The 23,038-nt window shown below is 43.0% G+C and overlaps 1 protein-coding gene across 1 annotated transcript; it reads left to right on the top strand.

Moving 5' to 3' along the window:
• Positions 1-592: 592 nt before the first annotated feature.
• On the top strand, positions 593-20,984 carry NPBWR2 (neuropeptides B and W receptor 2). The gene is made up of 2 exons (XM_083146727.1): positions 593-728; positions 19,242-20,984. The coding sequence occupies exon 2, from the start codon at positions 19,500-19,502 to the stop codon at positions 20,451-20,453; it is 954 nt and encodes a 317-aa protein (XP_083002853.1). The 5' UTR covers positions 593-728; positions 19,242-19,499; the 3' UTR covers positions 20,454-20,984.
• Positions 20,985-23,038: the final 2,054 nt, after the last annotated feature.

Raw genomic sequence — 23,038 nt, 5'->3', positions numbered from 1 at the left:
GAAAATGCTCTGTTTCTGGACTTCCCTGGTAATGTATGATTGCCATCACCTGTGAGGAACTAGGTAATTGATAAGAAAGGTGTTTCACCACAGGTGATGCTAATCATACCTTACCAGGGAAGTCCAGGAACAGAGCTTTTTCTCCCTTATGGAGAGGGACAGGTAGGCACGTGTGTTCAGAAGGCAGAGTTTGATGTCCGGTCCGGTGCTCCGGGGTCTAGTCCGGGTCCGGTTTTTACTTAGTCCCACTCTCAGCCTGCAATATTCTTAGTTTATTATTAGTGTATCCATAGCGATAAAGAAACTTGAACTGCAAGTGGAAGAATGACCTTCCAGCCCTAGGCTGAGGGACAGGGCATGCTGGGACAAGTGGTTGCACAGCAGCAAGAAAAGAAGCATCTGGCTGGTAATTATGCTGACAAGTGTAGTGTAGCTGATCTCAGCTGCCTACTCTCATTCTCAGAAAGTCGTAATAGCGTTATTCTACAGATCCTGACCTGGATAAAATGCGCACATTTTAGTCCCTGCGAGCATTTCTGCTCCTAGCATGCAACCCCTCCTGGCAGACCTTCATTAATTTCTTAAAATTTCCCCAGCATGGCAGTGGTGGGGCTCCCTGTAGCTTACAGCGTCAGCCGAGCAAGCACACACCCTCCTCCTCCTCTTTCCAGCCTGAGCCTGAAGATACAGTATGAGAAGCGCAGATGAGAGCAGAGGCTGTGAGCAAGGTAAGGACTGCGCTGGGGCATAGAAGGAAATAATGGAGCAGAGAGAGTGAGGCATGACCCTTGGCATCTAGAGGGGTTAATGCCAATTTAGAGATGTTTGTGGTGGTAACTGACACAACTAATACAGAAGAGATTGCTGGACTGCTGGTACTAGTACAGCCACAGCATATATACTGTTTGACGGACAGCAAAGGTGATAGTATAGTACATATTAGTGCAATAGTAACAGGGTAGCGCTAGAGCTGGGGTGTATGGCATAGGACAGCACATTGGTTGCAAAGCATGTAATAGGGGTGGCTTTACGGGACAGGACAACTCTGCTGAGATGATAATACTGTACAAGGCAGCAGAGGTGATTGCTCAGTGGTACAAGGCAGCAGAGGGGTGATTGCACAGTGGTACAGGGCAGCAGACGGGTGGTTGCACAGTGGTACAGGGCAGCAGACGGGTGGTTGCACAGTGGTACAGGGCAGCAGATGGATGGTTACTTAGTGGTACAGGGCAGCAGAGGGGTGGTTACTTAGTGGTACATGGCAGCAGAGGGGTGGTTACTTAGTGGTACAGGGCAGCAGAGGGGTGGTTACTTAGGGGTACAGGGCAGCAGAGGGGTGGTTACCTATTGGTACAGGGAAGCAGAGGGGTGGTTGCACAGTGGTACAGGGCAGCAGAGGGATGGTTACTTAGTGGTACAGGGCAGCAGAGGGGTGGTTGTTCAGTGGTACAAGGTAGAAGAGGGGTGGTTGCTCAGTGGTACAGGGCAGCAGAGGGGTGGTTGCTCAATGGTAAAGGGCAGCAGAGGTGATTGAATTGACAAGGACAGCACAGGAGTGGAAGGTTTCTAGTCCATGACAGCACAGCAGAGATGGTTGTGTACAAAAAACAGCACAGTATAAGTTGATGTATAGTATAGAGCAGTGTAGCAAAGGTGAATGTACAGTACAGGCAGTACGGATGGTGTAGTGGTTATCATTACTGCCTCACAGCAATGAGGTCGTGGGTTCGATTCCCACCATGGATCTAACTGTGCGGAGTTTGTATATTCTCCCCGTACTTGCGTGGGTTTCCTCCGGGTACTCCGGTTTCCTCCCACAATCCAAAAATATACTGGTAGGCTAATTGGCTCCCAACAAAATTAACCCTAGACTGTCTGTGTGCATGTATATGTGGTAGGGAATATAAATTGTAAGCTCCACTGGGGCAGGGACTGATATGAATGTTCAACTATACTCTGTAAAGCGCTGTGGAATATGTATGCGCTATATAAGAAACTGTTAATAAATAATAAATAATGGAAAGCAATAGATGTTAGTACAAGGCAACACAGCTAAGATGGATGTGCAGAGGTAGTTGTATAATAGACAGAGAAGGGGTAACAGACTACAGAGCTGTGCTGCAGAACTGGCTGTATAGCACTGGGGAACACAGCAGAGGTACTGTAGTTCAACAATAGTATATATAAAATGAAAGGTTATTCAATAGTGGGGGACATATGAGGGGAGTTTACAGTGGGGATAGAAGAGATGGTTGTACAGGGGACAGTGGGTGCAAAGGGGAAAGAATCTTTGGATGTACAGGAGATGGGATAGAAGAGATGATTGTGCCATAGGCATTAAAGGAAGGTTACTTTTAGAGTAGGTAGTATGGAAGAGCTAGGTGTACAGTATGTACAGTGGTTCTACAGTTGTGTAAATAGAAGGGACAGTTCTACAGGAGTGAGGACATCAAAGACTAACCTAGTTATCTCCCCACCCTCCCTTGTCTTATAAGTTGGAGTCATCCTCAGCTCCACCTGTTATGAATCCCAACAATCATGATCTTTACCAGTCATTATTGCACTTTTGGGTAGAAAGAAAAGTACTCTCTTTTTTGTTGGGGCACTCTTGTTTAAGAAAAATAAATTTATTTTTGTTATAGGCATTTGGTAAAGGTGTTCAATATACACTCTGATGTGTCCTAAGAAACAGTATATATTCATTAACAATTGCTAGGCAGTTATACTGTATGTAGGAGGTGATTCCCAGGAAGATGAGTTAATATAACATTTAACTTTTATTAAAGCTTATTTAAAATAGAGGACACACACATATATATTCAGAAATAAACATAACAACATTAGACATACAAACATATGCGTACTCAATGTGACCACACTATGGGGTTTATTCTGCTCGGTACGGTGGGACCGTATATGGGCGGATTGGTTTTTTTTTTTTCATCTGTGCATGCGTAGCTTTCTCAATGCGCATGCGCGGCGACCTCACACCGCTCACGGATGGGTCTCTCCATGCGAAAAAAACCTGTCCGCAAGAGCACGGTCATTGGGGGCGGCAAGTGGGCGTTTTTAGGGGAGCGGCCGGAATAATGAGGAAAACTGGGCGTAAACATGGGCGTACATGGGGGTGTGCATACAAAATGCATGGTGCCACAACTGCCTCGATCGGCGACCGCGCCGTGCATTTTGGACCAAAAACAGGCGGACGCCAAAGATAGCTCCAGACCATATCTTTCTACACTTCTCTACATGTAAAGGTTGGTTTAATTTTATGTAATAATCATTCTAAGACCTGGTTATAACTGTATATGTCAAGGTAGTTATTTTATAACCATCTACACCCATTCAGAAAGTGTTTTTGTATACTTTAAAAAGCAGGACACTCAATTCACAGAAGTCGACATGTGTCAACTTTTTCACTGTAACACAAACATACCAGTTTTTTCTTAGGAAAAATACACATAAACCACTAAGAGCAACAATTATGTTTTTGGACTCAATTTCTACTTGCACTGTGGCGTACGCTCAGATATACAGAAGGTGTCCGCCAGGTATCGGTGGCTAAGAGGGAGATCCGTCCGTACACGGTGGCGTACGCTCAAGTGTACGCCACGCCCCATTGTCGTGTTTGTGACCGTCCGTGTGCGGCTGTTCTGTGGGCGGACTTTTGCTCACCGCGAGCGTACGGGAAGCGTACGGTGAGACGGACCGTGCGTACGTTTCACCAACCTAACCAGAATACGGCCCTATGGCCCTTATTCAGATCTGATTGCAGTACAAATTTGTTTGGAAAATGGGCAAAACCATGTGCACTGCAGGTGGGGCAGATGTAACATGTTAGAGAGAGTTAAATTCGGGTGGGGTGTGTTGAAACTGAAATCTAAATTGCAGTGTAAAAATAATGCAGCCAGTATTTACCCTGCACTCACACAAATCTAAAGCAGTGTACACACGGGGGCGATAGAGGCTGAAATTGCTGGGAATATGGTCGCTGGCGACCATATTGAAAGTGATGGGAGTGTGCCCCGGTGATAAATCGCCGGGTGCGCGCTCCCGTTTTCAGCCCCATTCTAATCGCTGGTCGCAGGAGCTTGCTCCTGCGACCAGCTGATTACCTCTGCGGCACCACCCGGCAGAGGTTCCCTTTCATCAGCGACCATCTCTGGTCGCTGATGAAAAGGAGAAACTGAGCAATATATCGCTAGCAATATATTGCTGAGCAATATATCTCCCCGTGTGTACGGGGCTTATCTCTCGCTGCACATGTTACATCTGCCCCACCTGCAGTGCATATGGTTTTGCCCATTTCCCAAATAAATTTGTACTGCGATCAGATTTGAATAAAGGCCTATGAGTAATGGTCACATGGGTTGTGTAATAGCACAAGTCTGGGGGTATATTCACAGTATCTTTTGATAGGATTATGCTCCAATATTCAGCATATAGATACATTTGTAGATTAATTATCCCAATTGGGAAATATATAGCAGGAAACATATATATGTACCTATCACCAGATTTTGTATTATATCTTGAATATATTTCTACTGGTGTGTCTGCTATTCTCTAAAAGTGGAGAAGAGATTATTTTGTATGTTACAAATAAATGTTACAAACAAATCAGTAACCAATAGACAAGGTAGATTCACTACTCAAATCAATGTGAATGACCAATAAACAAAGTAAATCCACTACACACACAAGCAGTGTAAAAATCAAATATTCACATTGATTGTTACCCCAAGTTTGATAGAAACGCAGTGTAAACATAAATTGCTATTCAATAGTATTCGTTAAGCAATATGTATGTTCTTATGGAGTATAAATTTTCTTTAGCCTTTGGCCATCGAAAATATAGGTAGTCCTATATAATTTTAAATAGTGTTATGACACTATAATGTGTTAACAGTTTGCAGCCTCCACAAATCTCAGCTGTTTAGAATGTAATTTCTAGTGAATGAACAGCAGTTATAATGTATCAATTAAATTGAAACAGAGTAATTGTATTGTATTGTAAGTTCCCAGAGGATCAGTTTGAAGGGATAGAATGTCTCCTTTAAGCCATGTACACATGCATCAATTTTTCCAGATTTTTAATTCGATTTTGCTTATAGAAGCAAAATCGACTTGAATTCTAAACTAAATCGAATGGTTTTTCTGTCACTTTCGATGTACATTCGATTCGATGCACACTCCCGTTTACACAAAATCGAACAGAAAACTACTGTGCAGCCAAGGAAATATCGAATTCGATCTAGTAAATCGAATGTGTACAATGTACCACGAATGCATATCGAATTCGATATCAAATTCAATATCTAATGCAAAAGTACAGAACTGATGCCAAATCGAATGGAAAGATCTGATGAAAAGATCTAATAGAAAATCGAATCTAACATCAAATCAAAAGCAAATGAATGTGTGTGTACAGGGCTTCAAAGTATCTCAGCTATATTGCTACTGCCACACTTTATATACCATATGTATATGTTGGTTTATGGGTTTTCAAACCGTGATTACCCACTATGTTACTCACCCATCCCAAAAAATGCTAGCACCATAATGAGGTTATGTGCTTGAAGGTATGGTGGGTGAGCGTATGTAATATTACTCAGACTTATTTCCTGAATATACCAGGGTCCCCTGAATAGTACAGTAGATACCAGTGCAGGGTGAGCTCCTTAGTAAAGTCAGAATGAGAGGGCTCAGTGAAAAGAGTTTGATATCAGATTTAGGAAGACAGACATTTGTGTAGCCTACTGCAAGTGCGCTACTGTCCCTCACATACAGATATGTGCATTGGTGAGGGGTGAGTGGCACTTGGTCTATGGTGAATTTGTCTTGTGGTATAGTGGAAGTGTGTGGCACTGGGTATAGGTTTAATTACCCGTTAGTCACTAGGTTAAATGCCGCCATTAGAGAGTATAGCAGAGTTTTGGAGGAGAGACAAAACTGATACGGGGGGGGGGGTCCTACCTGCGTGTTTTTTGGTGTATAAGGTATAGCCCTGTTTCTGCTGTCAGCAGCTGGGTTTTGACGGGTGTCTGGCTGTGAGCGGCGGTATTTGATTGACACCTCCCGTTATTGTATAAAGTATAGCCCTGTTATGCTGATATACTTTTCTTTCTACCCAAATATATGTATTTCTGCCTCTCTATGGTGCACCTCCACTATGTGTGACTCATAAGAATAAAAAGCCTTACTTATCCACTGTAATAGTGGATTGAACAAATAGTTTTCAAATTTCATACTACTTTACTATTTACTAATATTTCCTTGATCAGACAATTTCTAAGCCTGGAAGCAATATTGCTCATTGATCATCTATTGACTGGACCCTCTCCCACTCTCTAACCTTATCTCAGACTCTCCTCCTCTCCAAAATTTCAGTCAGGCTCTGAAAACCCATTTGTTGATATAAGCCTATAAGTCCTTGTAGCCCTACACTTTTGGTCATCGTATATCAACTCACTACTCACTAGGGAGACTTAAAGTGGAGAGAGATAAAGTACCAGTATCAGCTTCTACCATCATTTTACAGATTGTGTTTGAAAAATGGCAGGAGCTGATTGGTTAGTACTTTATCTCTCCAGACTTTGGGCCTTATTCTAGTTCACTCTTAGAGGCAAATTCCTTCTTAGCTGGACAAAACCATGTGCACTGCAGGGGGGCAGATGTAACATGCGCAGAGAGATTTAGCTTTGGCGAGTTATTTTGTTTCTGTGCAGGGTAAATACTGGCTGCTTTATCTCTACACTGCTATATAGATCTCACTTTGAAGAAAAACCCCACCCAAATCTAATTCTCTCTGCACATGTTACATCTGCCCCACCTGCAATGCACTTGAGCCCTTATTCTGGTTGGTGCGGTAATGTCCGTGTGCGGTCGGTCCGCCGATGTTTTGTGTCTACGCATGTGCATCGGTATCTCTGCGCATGTGCGAACGGAACGCACGTCCAAAATCCGCATGAAATGTGTACACTACGAACAGGGGGTGGAGAGGGGCGTGAAGGGCTGTTTGGGCTCATTACCATATGTTTACACCCCGCGTTTCATGGGCGTTCCCATGAAAACGCTGGGCGAACGTATGGTAATGCGGTCGTGACGCACGTGTAGGGGGCGGACATATGACATTGCCGGATGTCAGCTGCCCGCCCAGATCCCTGCTTTTGCACGGAGAAATGCCCATGTGGTCTGAGGTTGCGGGAGCTGCCTGACCACTCGGTCCTGCATTCGATGGTCTGCGACCATCGAATGATGGGGGAGGTTCCCTGAGATGGAGGAGGTGTATTCATGAGAAATACACTTGCGGTCCGCTCGGACAGCTTCTTACCGCATTCGGACGGAGTGAGCGATCCGTACGAAAAGCGGGGCTCCGTCCACACCGTCCAGAATAAGGCCCTTGGTTTTGTCCAGTTAAGAAGGAATTTGCCTCTAAGAGTGAACAAGAATAAGGCCCTTTATCTCTCTCCTGCCCTATAGATTGTAAGCTCGACAAGCAGGGCCTTCCCACCTTGTGTTTTCATCCTGTATTTACTTGTGCCAGTATCTCCTCCCATAGCAAATAGTGGCTTTTAATCAACTGCACACAACAACTCGGGCAGGGATTCCCAATCTTTTTTGAATCACGGCACCCCTAGGCCCCCAAAAAAGTAAAAAAGAATATAGATTGAATTTTATATGTGATTATTAGGTTCAGTTCTGTGGTAAAGGGTTCTGTTTGTACACATATTTTATGATTGTAAGTCACCAAAACTGGTTTTGTCCATAAATATTAGACCATAAATCACTTTATTTGGTCCTTGGCCACTAACCCGAAGCACCCCTGCAAGTGTCCTGAGGCACCTCAGGGAGCTACGGTACACAGTTTGGGAGCCACTGAACTAGGGTATAGGTTTAGTGAGCACAGATTTTACTGGTTTGGTGACTGTATTTGTTTAAATATTTGTACACTATCAAAAATGTTTACAATGTTTTGTATCCTGTTATATTCTGTTTTCTTTGAACTCATTTTTGTGCACATTGGATGTGAATTGCCATAGCGTTTAAATGCTAGCAACTGCACCGCATCTCACACTCCGCCCAGCCAAATCCTGAATTTACACAAAAGTGCTCACTACCATAATGGGCTGTGAACAGTTTTGTAGGAGTTTGCTCATTTGCAAAGTGCGGCTGTTGCCACGCTGATTCGGTCGAGCAGATGCAATTGAATTCCGCCCTAAATGTCCTACTATGTATTTATTTATTTATAGTTATTTGGTACTTGTTTCCTATCTGGGCGCCCAGGTTTTCTACGTACGGCACCGTACTGAAATCGGATCGCATCGCATCGTACACATACACGATATTGAACGATGCGATGCGATGCGATGCGATGCGATCCGATTTCCCATAGGAAACAATGTTAAATGGCTCAATTTAGCCAAATTATCATAGGAACAATAGTAAATGGGCCAAAAACACCCCTGAACATTGAAATGTCCCCCCAAAAGTAGTTGACGCCACCCCGCCATCAACGTGAACCCGAAGCGTGGCGAGCGCAGCGAGCCCGCGAGGGGCGGCGGTACGCGTCCTCCGACCTTTTCATGCCCTACTATCCACTAGGGCGTGGAGTGAGAATAGAATAGTGTGGCGAGCGCAGCGAGCCACCGAGCCCGAAGCGTGGCGAGCGCAGCGAGCCCCGCGAGGGGACGCGGATACCTTCACAGTTATACGCGTCCCCTCGCGGGCTTCCCAGGTGTCCATGGCGACGCGGACACCTGGGAAGCCCGCAAAGGGACGCGTTTACCTGTGAAGGTATCCGCGTCCCCTCGCGGGGCTCGCTGCGCTCGCCACGCTTCGGGCTCGGTGGCTCGCTGCGCTCGCCACACTATTCTATTCTCACTCCACGCCCTAGTGGATAGTAGGGCATGAAAAGGTCGGAGGACGCGTACCGCCGCCCCTCGCGGGCTCGCTGCGCTCGCCACGCTTCGGGTTCACGTTGATGGCGGGGTGGCGTCAACTACTTTTGGGGGGACATTTCAATGTTCAGGGGTGTTTTTGCCCCATTTACTATTGTTCCTATGATAATTTGGCTAAATTGAGCCATTTAACATTGTTTCCTATGGGAAATCGAATCGGATCGCATCGCATCGCATCGCATCGTTCAATATCGTGTATGTGTACGATGCGATGCGATCAGATTTCACTACGGAGAATAGCATGGTGCTCAATTAACTTAGTGGGCGCCCAGATAGGAAACAAGTACCAGTTATTTATATAGCACACACATATTCAGCAGCGCTTTACAGAGAATATTTTAACATTCACATCAGTCTCTGCCCCAGTGGAGCTTACAATCTATATTTCCCACGCACACACAGACATTCTAGGGTTAATTTTGTTGGTATATGTGTAAGATGCTGTGAACCCTTTATTGCATCCTCTAAATAAAATATAATAATGCAGTAGAAGAGTTACATAAAGGAGTTGTATAACATACTGTAAAGAACAAAATCTAACAATGTGCATAAGATTTTGTAAAGTAAATACAGGTACATAATTGATTTTCTGGCAACTTATGTTCCTGCACTTACAGTATGGACACATTTCCCAATTTAGGTTACATGATGGTCGATTGGATGTGCTCTGTGCAGTACCTTCTGGCAGGAGGGGGCAGCCACTGGCCGCGATGCAGGCACCACTGCTGCAGCCGCCGCTCCTCCCGGTTCCTGCCTCAGGCACTGCTTTCTCTGCGTCTGTACTATGATGACAGGTGCTGGGACCAGAGCCGGTGCGAGGTTCCTCAGCGCCCTAGGCACACTGTCTGCCTACTCCTTCCCCCCCCCCCCACCTTGCATACATACATTCAAATACACACTCAAAGGTGTGTGTGTGTATATGTGTATATATATATATATATATATATATATATATATATAAAAGTATGTGTGTGTGTGTGTGTATGTGTGTGATGCAGTTAACATCCTGGTGGTCAGGATGCCAGCAGTCAGTATACTGACTCTGGCGTCCCAACTGCTTTCACAGCACCAGTGCATCTCATACCTCTTCCTCCTGATATAGCCTGAGAGCAGCTATGCTGCTTTCCTTTGTTGTTGTGCCCAACAGCAGCCACAAAACTGTTCCTGTGCCCAGCAGAGTCCAGCGCAGGGGTGCACACCAAGCAGATTTATTTGAATACAGGAGGCAGGATCATGGATAGAGCTGCTGCAGAGAGCCAGCTGGTAACTCTGGAGTCATCAGCGCTGACCCCCGTACTAGTGGAATTCCCCTTGCACTAACTGATGGAACTGACAGGGGGCCGCCGGCTGACTGCAGCTACACACTGCATTGATCTTTCTCCCGGACGCTCTGACTAATTGGAGCAGCCGGAAACTAGCATTTTTACCTTGGAATACAATGCAGCGTGCGGCTGCTGTCCGCAAGTGGCCCCAAAGTTAATGTCGATGTGTTGTGGTTCGGGGGACAGATGGCACCCTGACCCCCTGTCCAGCCCGCCACAGTCCAGCTCCACCTGCCTGGTGGCATTCACCCCCCACCAATTCACCTCTCAGACCAGTGCGGCTGGGGTATAAGTTCAGGGTGCTGGCTGCTTTTTTCCTGGCTGCCTCTGCACACCCCCGTCCCTGCTCCTGCCTAGAGACAACTCCGTCGGCTTCTCCCCTCTGGTTCTGTTATAGCCGCCGGTGGTCGCTGCTTTATTGATCCAGAAGGTGCTGTTAGGGGGCGGGCGGGCGGCAGCAGAGGGAGGCTAACAGGGAGATGGATGGTATCTTCAAGCAGTGGCAAATGTGGAAGCCACTGTCTTTAATTTTTCACCTGGCACTGGCAGTGACAACGGACCGCCCCTTCAGGTCCTGGCGCCCTAGGCAGCTGCCTAGTGGAAGCACCGGCCCTGGCTGGGACTGGCACATGCACAGTACCGACCTCTGTACTGCGTATGCGGCCAGATTCTATGGGCTGTTTCTATGGGCTGTTTCGGCAACTGCCCATAGAAGGGGAATCACGGTCCCAGCACCTGTATAATACAGATGACAGGCATCCAAAATGGCACATGCACAGCACATGCACAGTACCGACGTAGGTACTGTGCATGCACAATCACCAGGTTTTAGGGGCTTATGCTCAGCAGCCTGTGGAGAGTCCACAACAATGGAAGAAAATGTATGTAAAAAATGGGTATTGCCATATTAGTATTACCCGCAGTCCTGGAAGCAAGGAAGGCTGCACCTGTAGGTGAGGCTTCCTGGCTGCTTTCTCTAGGAGAGGTCAAACAGGTTGGCTCAGTGGGAGAGTGGGGGTGTGAGTGTTGGGCTTCATAACTCAATGGCATCATACCATGACTTCCGATAATGTGTACTGGAGATCAGGGCCATTCAGCGAGTATCACGGCTTCAGCTACCCAGACCGCCCACTTCTGCTAAGAAAGTTAGTGGCTGCGTGGAGGTAGCGATTGGCTCTAGAACTTATTTTTTCCTACCAAACACCCTATTTCTCCATTACTTTTGTTTTTGCTATTGTAGTTTATTTATTTAGTATTTAATAAAGGCTGGAAAGAGATGAAACACCAAAATCAGCTCCTAACTGGCATTTTCACACAGCGTGTTACATTGCAGAAGCTGACAAGTTGGTACTTTACTGTGTACCTCCACATTATCTCACTATAGTCTTTTATAAATACCCCCTTGGAATATCCAATTAACGACAATAAATTACTGCTATTAATGGATTCCTTCAGGACAATCCAATTAGACTCTGACTGCTGGAACTTATAGGCAGAATACCCATTAAGCAGCCTTCAGAGACCTGTACTTATTCCGGATCCCATCCCAGGTCAGTAAGAACAAGATATAATTAAATAGCCCAATAATATTATTGGGCTGTTTTAGCCTGTTTTTTTTTTTTCCACATGGTAAATTAGCATCAGTCATTGAATACACACCATAATCTCTACTGATTGGCCGGAGCGTCTACTGCGTGTTTTTTCACCCCACTTTTTTTTTAATTTGTCACCCCACTGTCAATGTAACACACCAGGGACCAACTTGCACCAGGGACTAACATGTCACAAAACACTGGGGTAGATGTATTATAGCGGCGCTCATCGCACCACTATAACACTTCCTACTTTGCCTCATTAATGAGAAAGGGATATCGACAAGAATGGACATGGGAAAAACATGGGAAAAATGTATTAGAAAAGTTTATATAAACTAGATAGGTATTTAGCAAATCTCTGGCTGCCCCTCTGTGTCTTTATCCAAGGTGGGCAGTGTGGGGGCATGGATGCTCAATCACGTCATCGTGGCCACTTCCCATGCTGTACAATGCCCAGCATAATTGTAAAGCGGGAGGGTGGGGGGGAGGGTGTCGCCAGATCATTCATTTAATAAGCGCACATATGAATTACACAGGTCCCAGGTGTCAGTGGTCATGTGAGCAGTCAAGTTCTTTTAACATAGGTTCTGGGGCCAAACTTGACCATCGGATGGAATGATAGTTGGTATGAACTCTAAAACCTGGGACCAGTGTATTTAATATGTGCCCTTATAACAGGGATGATCTGGCAGTGAAGGGGAGGAGTTAAATGATCATAATTTGCATATTTGGGCTCTGCCTGTACTGCATTTCAAGCAGTTGTCTCCCCATTCTGCCGACTTTATTAACAAACAGGTGGAGTGCGGGAGGAGCACCCAACCTTCTTGGGGGTAAGAGGCACTACCCAATAATTGGGAAGTGGAGAGGAATATAACCTGTCAATCTCCCTCTACAAAATCCTAGCATGGCATGCTGAGACCTGTAGTTACCTCTGTAGTCACAGTGCCACAGATTGATTATCTGTGCTAGAGAAAGTCTATAAATTAAATGTTTCTGTTTTCACTAGATTGTTTGGTTAAAGAGCATTACATAACTCCACTGGGATTCAAAGTTCAATTTAATTATTCTGTACTGTGTTAAATTGTATAATTTAATCGGCATGTTAATCAAGATATAATAGGTGCATTGAATATTTAATTCTTGATTGTTTTGACAGATGGGACCAACATCAGATATGTTGAAGTAATTTATGAAAACATGGATTGTAGAGATTTTCTATTTGTGCAAAGGGTTCTATTTGCCTGCCTAGTATTATGGTGCTGGTGGTGGTGATGATGATGATAATTGTGTTAGTATTTCTTTATATGACATCACAAAGTTCCTCAACAGCATACAGTAAAGAAATAAAGCATAACAAAGAAACAAAAGGGTAAATTTACTAAGATGTGAGTTCTATTGAAGATGGAATGTTGCCCAGAGCAACCAATCATATTCTTATTTTTTTTTGTTTAGCACCTTCTATAAGATAATAGATAGAATCTGATTGGATGCAAGTAAGTCTAGGGCTACCTGGCGCTTGCGATGAGTGGTGACCAGTGGAAAACTCATTAGATGGTGAGCGTCTTACGAATGGATTTTGATATATTTGCTCGGCTGTCAAGCCTTAGCTAGCCATAAACATCTATTCCCTCAGTGTGTACATTAATTTGCAAAGTGGGATTTCACTATATGTTGGCGGAATCTACCTGTTCCCTGGCCGCTGCTAATTTGCTCAGCATGATCGGGTCTGAATTGGGGTCATGGGCCCAAGTGGTACTTTATACATTCAAGGATGGTGCTATACAGGGCTGTAACTAGGTAGGTGCCTTGCTCACAGCTCATCTGCACTGTAGGTGCACCGCTGGAACACACCTAGTCCCTAGACTCTCCTGGCCACAGCCAGTGACAGCGCATCCCCTCTGTGCTGCACTGTGCTCCCCAGCTGACAAGTCCTCAGTCAGTCACGGCATAGCCGGCCGAGCAGAGTGCAGAGTCTAGAACACAGAGGGGGACCGTTGCCCTGATACTGATCAGTGCTCCCCGATCTGTGTCCTAGACTTGGCGCTCTTATCAGCATGTGGTGCTAAGACTGACTGAGGAGGATGTCCGCTGGCACAGTGCAGAGTGGAGGGGATGCGCTGTCACTGCCTATGGAGAAGGGATGACATAAATATTTATTTTATGAGAAACCAAAAGGAAATGGATTATTATCCATAAAGACTTGGGGGCAGGTGTATTAAGCATTAGCAAGAGATAAATGTGAGAGTGATAAAGAGCCAGGTGCACTAAGCTTCAAAAGTGATAAATTGGAGAGTGATAAACAGCCAGCCAATCAGCTCCTACCTGCCATGTCACAGGCTGGGTTTGAAAGATGTCAGACAGGAGCTGATTGGCTGGCTGTTTATCACTCTCCACTTTATCACTTTTGAAGCTTAGTGCATCTGGCCCAAAGAGGGATAAACATCCAGCCAATCAGCTCATAACTGTCATGCTACAGACAGGGTTTAGGAGGGTTAGGAGCTGATTGGCTGGACATTTATCACTCTTTATAACCCTAATTTTTGTCTCTTGTTAAGGCTTACTACATCTGCCCCCATTATACCCTGCACCAGGCTTTCCCAACCACGATCCTCAAGGCACACCAACAGTGCAGGATTTATTGATATCCAGGCTTCAACACAGATGGCTAAATCAAAATATCCCTGGTACTAATTAAGTCACCTGTGCTCAAGAATGGATATCACTAAAACTTGCACTGTTGGTGTGCCTTGAGGACCATGGTTGGGAGTGCCTGCCCTACACTAATACAGGACTTGAAGTATCATGTGCACCAATGTCAGGGGTATACTGTAAGGCAGGGGTGGCCAAACCGGTCCTCGAGATCTACCAACGGTCCACGTTTTCCAGGTTACCTAGCTGGTGCACAGCTGTAGTCATTACTAACTGTTACATTTTAAAAAATGCTGCATTCATTCCTACTATAGATCCACAGGTTGCCTGGAAAACATGCACCGTTGGTAGATCTTGAGGACAGGTTTGGCCACGCCTGCTGTAAGGCATCATTCATGATGGGATGGACATTTGTGACATGGAAGAGGGACAAACTCTGAGGGTGAACAAACCACAGAACTAGTAGAGCCCCTTATGTTAGTTTTTGACTAACTGTTAGCACTGCATAATCTGTAGCTGCATGTGCCGTCTCTGTTTAATTGTGGTAAGGGGCTCCAATATTGTATCATCCCCCACCCCCTCCACATACAGTACATGTTATAACCATTTTAATAATTTCTTAAGTATGAGTCAATGTGCCCTACTCTGAATCCTGCAATAAAATGGCAAGCAGCAAAAGCTGTAATTCGAGGAGAAATTGTGGGATATATGGCTAGACTGAAATGACAGCAAAAATTATCATATTTAGAACTTCAGGCCAAACTCACTGCTACTTTTACTTCATTTAAACTCAACCCAACTCTCCGTAATAGGGAAGACTATAAACTAGCTAAACTACATTTTGAGGAATACCTACAAATACAAGGAGATAGATATTTGTTTAATATCGACTCCAAATTTTATAAGTTTGGCAATAAAGTGGGCAAACTCTTAACTAATTTGCTCAGGGGACCTAGATCTTCCAATACAATTCACCCGTTAAAAATGGCAGATGGAACTATGACAACTTCAGACACTCAAATAATGGAAGAACTAAAATCTTTCTATGAGACCTTATATACACCTCCTGGTGCTGTCTCGGACGAGTTAACTAACGAAACTCCTGATTCAAATCTACCTTCATCTCCTTTCACCCCTTATTCTTGGGAATCTCAGGAATTACCCCAAGTTCCCAGCGCAGCTATTCAAACATTAATAAACCCAATAACACTAGAAGAGGTGAGATGGGCAATAGGCCAGTTAAAATTAGCAAAATCCCCAGGTCCTGACGGCTATTCCAACGAGTTTTATAAAATAATGGGAGAAAAAGTATATAAACCATTACAGGACTGTTTTAATCACATAATTAGCTCGGGATACTTACCAGCCCACTTCTCTGATGCTATTATCCGAGTCCTTCCTAAACCGGGCCGCGATTTGAAGTTACCTGCTTCATATCGCCCAATCTCTCTGCTTAATTGTGATTACAAAATATTTACTAAAGTACTGGCAGAGAGATTGAAGGCGATATTACCTATGATCATACACACAGATCAAACAGGTTTTATCGCCGGCCAACATGCAGTTGTAAATGTGCGTCGGGTGTTGGCTGCAGTGCAGGGGTCGGAGGCCTTGGCTGCCTCTGATGGACTACCACATATGGTGTTATCGTTGGATGCGGAGAAGGCCTTCGACCTTGTGCTGTGGCCTCACCTTATACGCACAATGGTGAAATTTGGCTTCCCACCTGCTTTCATAAAAATTATTGAATCCCTTTACTCTTCCCCTAAATCAGCAGTAGCCTGTAATGGTATCTATTCACAACCTTTCAAATTAGGGAGAGGTACAAGGCAAGGATGCCCACTATCCCCACTCCTCTTTGACATAGCCATTGAACCGCTAGCAGTAGCGATTAGAGCCTCCCCAGAAATACAAGGAATAAAAATAGGTAAAGAACATCTGAAAATAGCGCTATTCGCTGATGACACTTTAATTTTTATATCTGACCCTGTGAATACTATACCAGCAATTCTGCGTTTGGTGGACTCGTTCGGGAGAGCATCTGGATATAAAATAAATTTGTCAAAGTCGGAGCTGTTACCATTGGGCAACTTCGACCTAAATGCTTTAAAAGCTTTGAATGTTCCATTTGCCATTGCAACATCACACTTTAAATACCTAGGTATTAAAATAACCGCAGACTTGAGCAAACTGTATGATCTGAATTATACAAAGGTAATCTCGGACATATCCACAAAACTGGAATCCTGGGCCGAAATGCCCCTATCTTTATTGGGTCGAATGGCTGTAATACAATCAATAGTCTTTCCGAAGCTTTTGTATCACATGCAAATGATACCGTTAGCTTTAAAGAAATCTGATGTTCTGATGATTGAGGCCATTTTTTCAAAGTTCTTGTGGCGTAAAAAGCGCCCTAGGATAGCTAAACTCAAAATAAAAGCTCCAAAAACTGATGGAGGGTTAGGCTTCCCGGATATTCAGGCATATATGGCTGCTATATTCTTTAGGTACATCAGTGACTGGTTGTTAAATAAGGAAATTTATATCGACAAGAATTTAGAAAGAGCGATCTGCGCACCATATGCTCCAGCAGCTCTGATACAAAACAACAGCTCTGAGATACCTTCGAATATAAAAAGCCATATTTTGTTCAAAGATACTTTCACAATATGGTTTAATACCAATAAAAAATTACAGAGAGATATAAAAAGATCATATTTTATTCCATTATGGGGAAACCCGTCTTTTAAACCATCTATTGACAACCCATGGTTCGACAGCTGGAGGCGGAAGGGTCTGGACACATCTTATAAAGTTTTTGATCCGGGTGGAGGTGTCTCCTCTTTTCAAACATTAATGGATAAATATGCATTACCTACTAATAATAGATTTATGTACTTTCAAGTTCGTCACTTTGTGCAAAATCAGGAAACGCTAGGCCCCTTACCTACAAAAATACCTCCACTCTCTCAGGTGAAATCGATAGATACATTATTAGTATACCTAATCTCACATCCGTATAAATTACAGTATCTATATAGACTTTTGGTTACATATAACCCCTCTTATAGCCCTCAATGGGACACATTGCTTTACAAATGGAATATAGATATACCATCTGTGAGAACAATAGAAGATATCACACAATTATGCACTTACTCTAGGAAATCCCTGACTTCAATGTATTACCAAGAGGTCTACCTTAGAACTATTCACAGAGCCTATATTACCTCCCATCGCAGAAAATATATGGTGGCGGAAGAACAGGGACATTGTATAAAATGTGGTACTACTATAGCTGATTATGCCCATTCAATGTGGGATTGCTATAAACTTAAAAAGTTTTGGAATAAGGTATTACAATACATCTCAGTAATGTTCAAAGTGTCTTTTATTTTTGATCCAGCAGCACTTATGGGTTTAAATTTTAAATCATGGCCTATAAATAAAATAAACAAAAGTTCAATACCACTCCTCATAACTATACTTACTGTAGCAAGAAAATGTATACTCTTGCATTGGACAAAGAAATCAGCTCCACAATTAGCATCATTGAAACAAAAATTGCTACGAATGGTATATTATGAGTGGAAATATGCTAGATTGGATCCTCGAAATGGAATTCGATCATTCCACGACAAATGGCAACTATTTATTGACACACTTGACGATGTTGTTAAGCAACACTTTAAAGATGTATTGATACCTTCTACTGAATGATATACCCATTTTAATATATCCTTATATAATGCCGGCCATGAAGAGACATACAAGGTACTATTTTTCTTAGCCATCTCGCTTGACCCTCTTTCCAGATATGACTTTAGTTATGTTTATTTCCTCTGGAAACTGATACAATATGCTAAATGTATTATGTATACTACAGATCTCGGTCACTACCCCCCCCCCCCCCCCCTGTCTCTGTCTTTGTTTATGTCTATATTGGTGTTTGTTAATAATATAATTTGGATGTAAAATCACAGAGTTGTCAGTAATGAGACTATGGGAATAGGAAACAAGGAATAGAATTACCCATAAACTAAACTAAACTAATTAATAATATACTTTACGAGAACATACTTAGTTAAGGATCAGTCATGTATAGTGCTGAGATAGAAATTTTTGCACCAGTAAAATATTCGAAATAAATGACAGAACAAAAGTATTATTTATTCAGTAATATATGATATGTGCATTTTCTTTGTACCATTTATAATTGTGATAAGAAAAAAGCTCCCTACCTAAGATTATTGAATAAGATACATAACAAGACTGACAACTATCCTGTATCTTGTTTTTTCAATTTATCTGTTCATCTGATTTTATCTGAATGTATACTTTTGAAAAATTAATAAAATAAAAAAAGCATTTAAAAAAAAAAAGTATGGGTCAATGTACTATATTATATGTTTTTCTCATTGCGGGCCAGATGCACTAAGCTTTAAAAGTGATAAAATGGAGAGTGATAAACAACCAACCAATCAGCTCCTGCCTGACATTTTTGAAACACAGCCTGTGACATGGCAGGTAGGAGCTGATTGGTTGGCTGTTTATCACTCTTAATTTTATCACTTTTGAAGCTTAGTACATCTGGCCCTCAACATGTACAGTGTTTCTTTCCCCTTTTTAATTAATTTTATACAGATATATGTATATTTTATGTCTGGTGCCGCTAGTTGTATGAGATTTTTTATCATGTCTGATTTTTCTTTCAGGACCGAGCAGCTTATCACCTCAAGGACACTAAGACATAGCTGACACTTTCCTGGCGGCTCAACTTATATTGCTGTTTGAGAACGCTCATAGTATTTATGTATTTCTGGCAATGTCTCAGATAATAACCAACTAGTGATTGGATACTGGCAACTTTGGGTTAATGTACATAGAAGATGAAACATGTGGGAAACCATGAACAGTGGAGTCTTAACATTCATTTTCCATCTGCCCATTAAGAAGATTTGAAGCAGAAAGCCATGGAGAATGTGTCATTGTTCAGTCCTCTAAACTCATCCTGTGGTCCCACACATCTAGCTAACAATGCAGAATTCAGCATCATACTCCCTGTCATATACTCAGTGATCTGCGCAGTGGGACTGACAGGAAACACCGCTGTCATTTATGTCATTCTCAAAGCCCCTAAGATGAAGACCGTCACCAACCTCTTCATCCTGAACCTGGCGATTGCTGATGATTTGTTTACTCTTGTTTTACCCATCAATATTGCAGAGATCGTGCTACGCTCGTGGAACTTTGGGGTTGTTATCTGTAAAGTTATTTTGTCTATAGATCTCTATAACATTTTTTCCAGTATATTTTTCTTGACAGTAATGAGCATAGACCGGTATTTAGTAGTTGTGGCTACTGTGAGGTCAAAAAGGATGCCCTATCGCACTTACCGAGCTGCAAAAATTATAAGTGTTCTGGTTTGGGTCTTGGTCATTGTCATTGTGTTGCCTTTCACCATTTTTGCTGATGTTTACATGGACAACTTGGAGTTTAAGAGCTGTGGATTGAATTTTCCCAAACCGGAAAAGTTATGGTTCAAAGCAAGTCGCATTTATACCTTATTGTTGGGGTTTGCAATCCCAGTCTCCACCATCTGTATCCTGTACATGGTCATGTTATACAGACTACGGAACATGAGGTTGAATTCCAATGGAAAAGCTTTGGACAAGGCTAAGAAAAGAGTGACTTTTATGGTCTTTGTTGTCGTAGCGGTTTGTCTTCTCTGCTGGACTCCGTATCATTTTGCCACCATTGTGTCTCTCACCACAGATTTACGTGAGACTTCTTTGGTTATTGGCATCTCTTACTTCTTTACATGTTTGAGCTATGCCAACTCTTGCCTCAACCCATTCCTATATGCCTTCCTAGATGATAGCTTCAGGAAGAGCTTCAAGAAACTGCTGGAGTGTAGAGCAGCTTGATGGACAATATGGTCATGTTCTACGGTAAAGTCCCTACTAGCCACTGACCCTGTTGACTATTATATCATATGGCAAAATACAGTTTTAGAAGGGACAATATAGTGTGGAGATCAATGCCATGGATCATATGTCTTTGTTTGATATTAGTTGAGACTAGAACACAGATTTCACTGGTGGTCAATATTATTACATTGTAGAGGTCCATGTAATGGGATTTTGCTTGACCTGTGAAGATACAACAATATGTTACTCAGAAGTCACAAACTTTATTTCACATCTTGTAGCTTCAATAAATATGTACAAACAAATTTGCTTATCACACCATACAGTAGTTTCAGTAGTTGTCACCTCAAGTCACCAAATAAAATCTTTCTATATTAAAAGAAAGTATCAGTTTATTTTGTCATAATACAGGAATAGGATTTTGAGTTGGTGTATGAAAATGCAAATGCTTGTGGACAGCATGAGTGTATGTTCATAGCAGGGGCAAAAGCAGGATTTTCAGAAGGGGGTTTCCAGAGAGGGGCAGAGATGGACACTTATTATAGGTGACCCAGTATATGCCGGGTCAGTTAAAGTATTATAGATAGACCAAATATATATAAATAATAATAATAATAAAATATATATATATGTGTATACATATATATACACAGACACACACACACATATATATATATATGTTTATATATATATATATATACATACATACATACATACATACATACATACATACCGTGGCGTCAACAGCAGTGTAGACCCCTGGGCATAGCAATGTATTAGGGCCCCTACCGATCCTCCAGCGGTAGGGTAGGGGGGTGCTATGAGCGGAAGCTTTGATGTCCCGCAGGTGGTAGGGGGTATTATATCAACCGCTCAGCATGTAGGGCCTGGATCAGTAATTTCCACTAATTACCCCTTTATTGCACAGATGGTGGGAGATGGGGTGGGAGAAGGGGGCATTGGGCTGAATGAAGGGGTCCTGATACATAACTTCCAGGGTGGTAGAGGATGTTTAATACGCAGAGGAGGGGTGTATAGTGGAGTGGGCTTATTATTCATAATTTTCTGGTGGGAGGACAACTTGCTTGACTGCACATATCTCCAGTTCCCGGAAACAGATTTCTTAGATTTTAATTGAATTAAAAACGAGAGAATCCCACCTACCAAATGATACTGGGGACTATGGGATCAGAGTTCAGGAGGCAGAGAAATCTGCCAACGAGAATATAAAACTACATACCAGGTGTGTGGAGCTGGAGCAGTAACCAGCTGCTGGAAGGCTGATATCTCTGGTTCTGAGCACAGTAGAGACAATGTTCTAGTGTCCATCAAAGGGGGAGAGTCCCAGCTTTTGGAATTACCCTCAGAAAAACTCTAAGTCAGAGAGAATCAAGAAACAAGATTTGATCAATGCGCTACTGGGATTTGTCAGGTCCCAAGTGTATAGAAGAAAAAACAGAAATGGTGTACCAGCGCAGGCTGAAAAAAGATGGTGAAAACGGTATCCTTTACAATATACTTTATTAATAAAGTTAATTACTAAAGCTGTAATTGTGGAATTTCAATTTAAAATTGATAATGAATAATAAAAAAAATATATAATAAAAAGTAGGGACATTCAATGTTATACAAAGTACATCGCAATGCAAACTGGCATTTTTATAGGCATATTACCATGCAGACATCATTTAATGGATCCCATGAGTAGCAGATGACCAGGTAGCCAAATAAGTCCCAGAAACAGAGTCCAAGATGGAGTGGGTTCCTCTGACGGGAAAGGTGGTAGACCTGGATGACTGATTTTAGTCCAAAAGCTGCCTCGGATTGCTTTCCGGATGGGTAAATTGCAGATAGATGTTAGGTGTCCTGAGTGCATGGAATGCCGTGATGTTGGTAAGAAGAATGCCCAATTTAAAAGAGCTCAATGCATTTCTCTGGGATTAGCCTCCCAGCTTCTTCAGGAGCAAGGTACCTATCTGGCTATGGTACTTGCCAAGGACTCCTCTGACCCTCAGGGCCCAGTACGGGTGTCCCCCTTGACCCTGTTTATAGTATAGAATATAATGTGCCTCCGCTTCCCTATATTATACAGTATAATGTGCCTTTGTCACATCGTAGTATAGAATATAATAAGCCTCCCCCTCCTTTAGTGAGAATTAGAACCTCACACTGCCTTAAGATCCCATGCATTGACCCGGATCAGCTGCGCTTCTCCCAGCATCATTAAGGGAGGGAAAATGCCGTGCTGCTCCAACAGGTGCCGCCCCGAGGCACGTGCTCCACGTGCCTAGTGGGAAATCCAGCACTGGTCAATCTACTTTGCAGTTACAGATGTGTCCACATACAACTATTCTCTGTGCAATACAAGTTGTGAGAGATTTTGCCATGTTTTCCCATGTTTTTAAAGCAGCAATCAATCACATGGTAAAATCAACCTGGTGTTTCAGTGTAAATTATTGCTGCTTTAAAAAAGAGGGAAACTTCTAAAATTTCTTTCTGCTTCTAACACCCTATTAAATTTGTCCCATGATCTCCGTGTGCCTTGGTAGCGCTTGGGTGTCTTTTTTGCTACTCTTTCCACT

Source organism: Crinia signifera, chromosome 6, assembly GCF_055691185.1.
Source record: "Crinia signifera chromosome 6, ASM5569118v1, whole genome shotgun sequence".
Classification (NCBI taxonomy): domain Eukaryota; kingdom Metazoa; phylum Chordata; class Amphibia; order Anura; family Myobatrachidae; genus Crinia; species Crinia signifera.
This window is presented reverse-complemented; position numbering and strand designations above follow the sequence as displayed.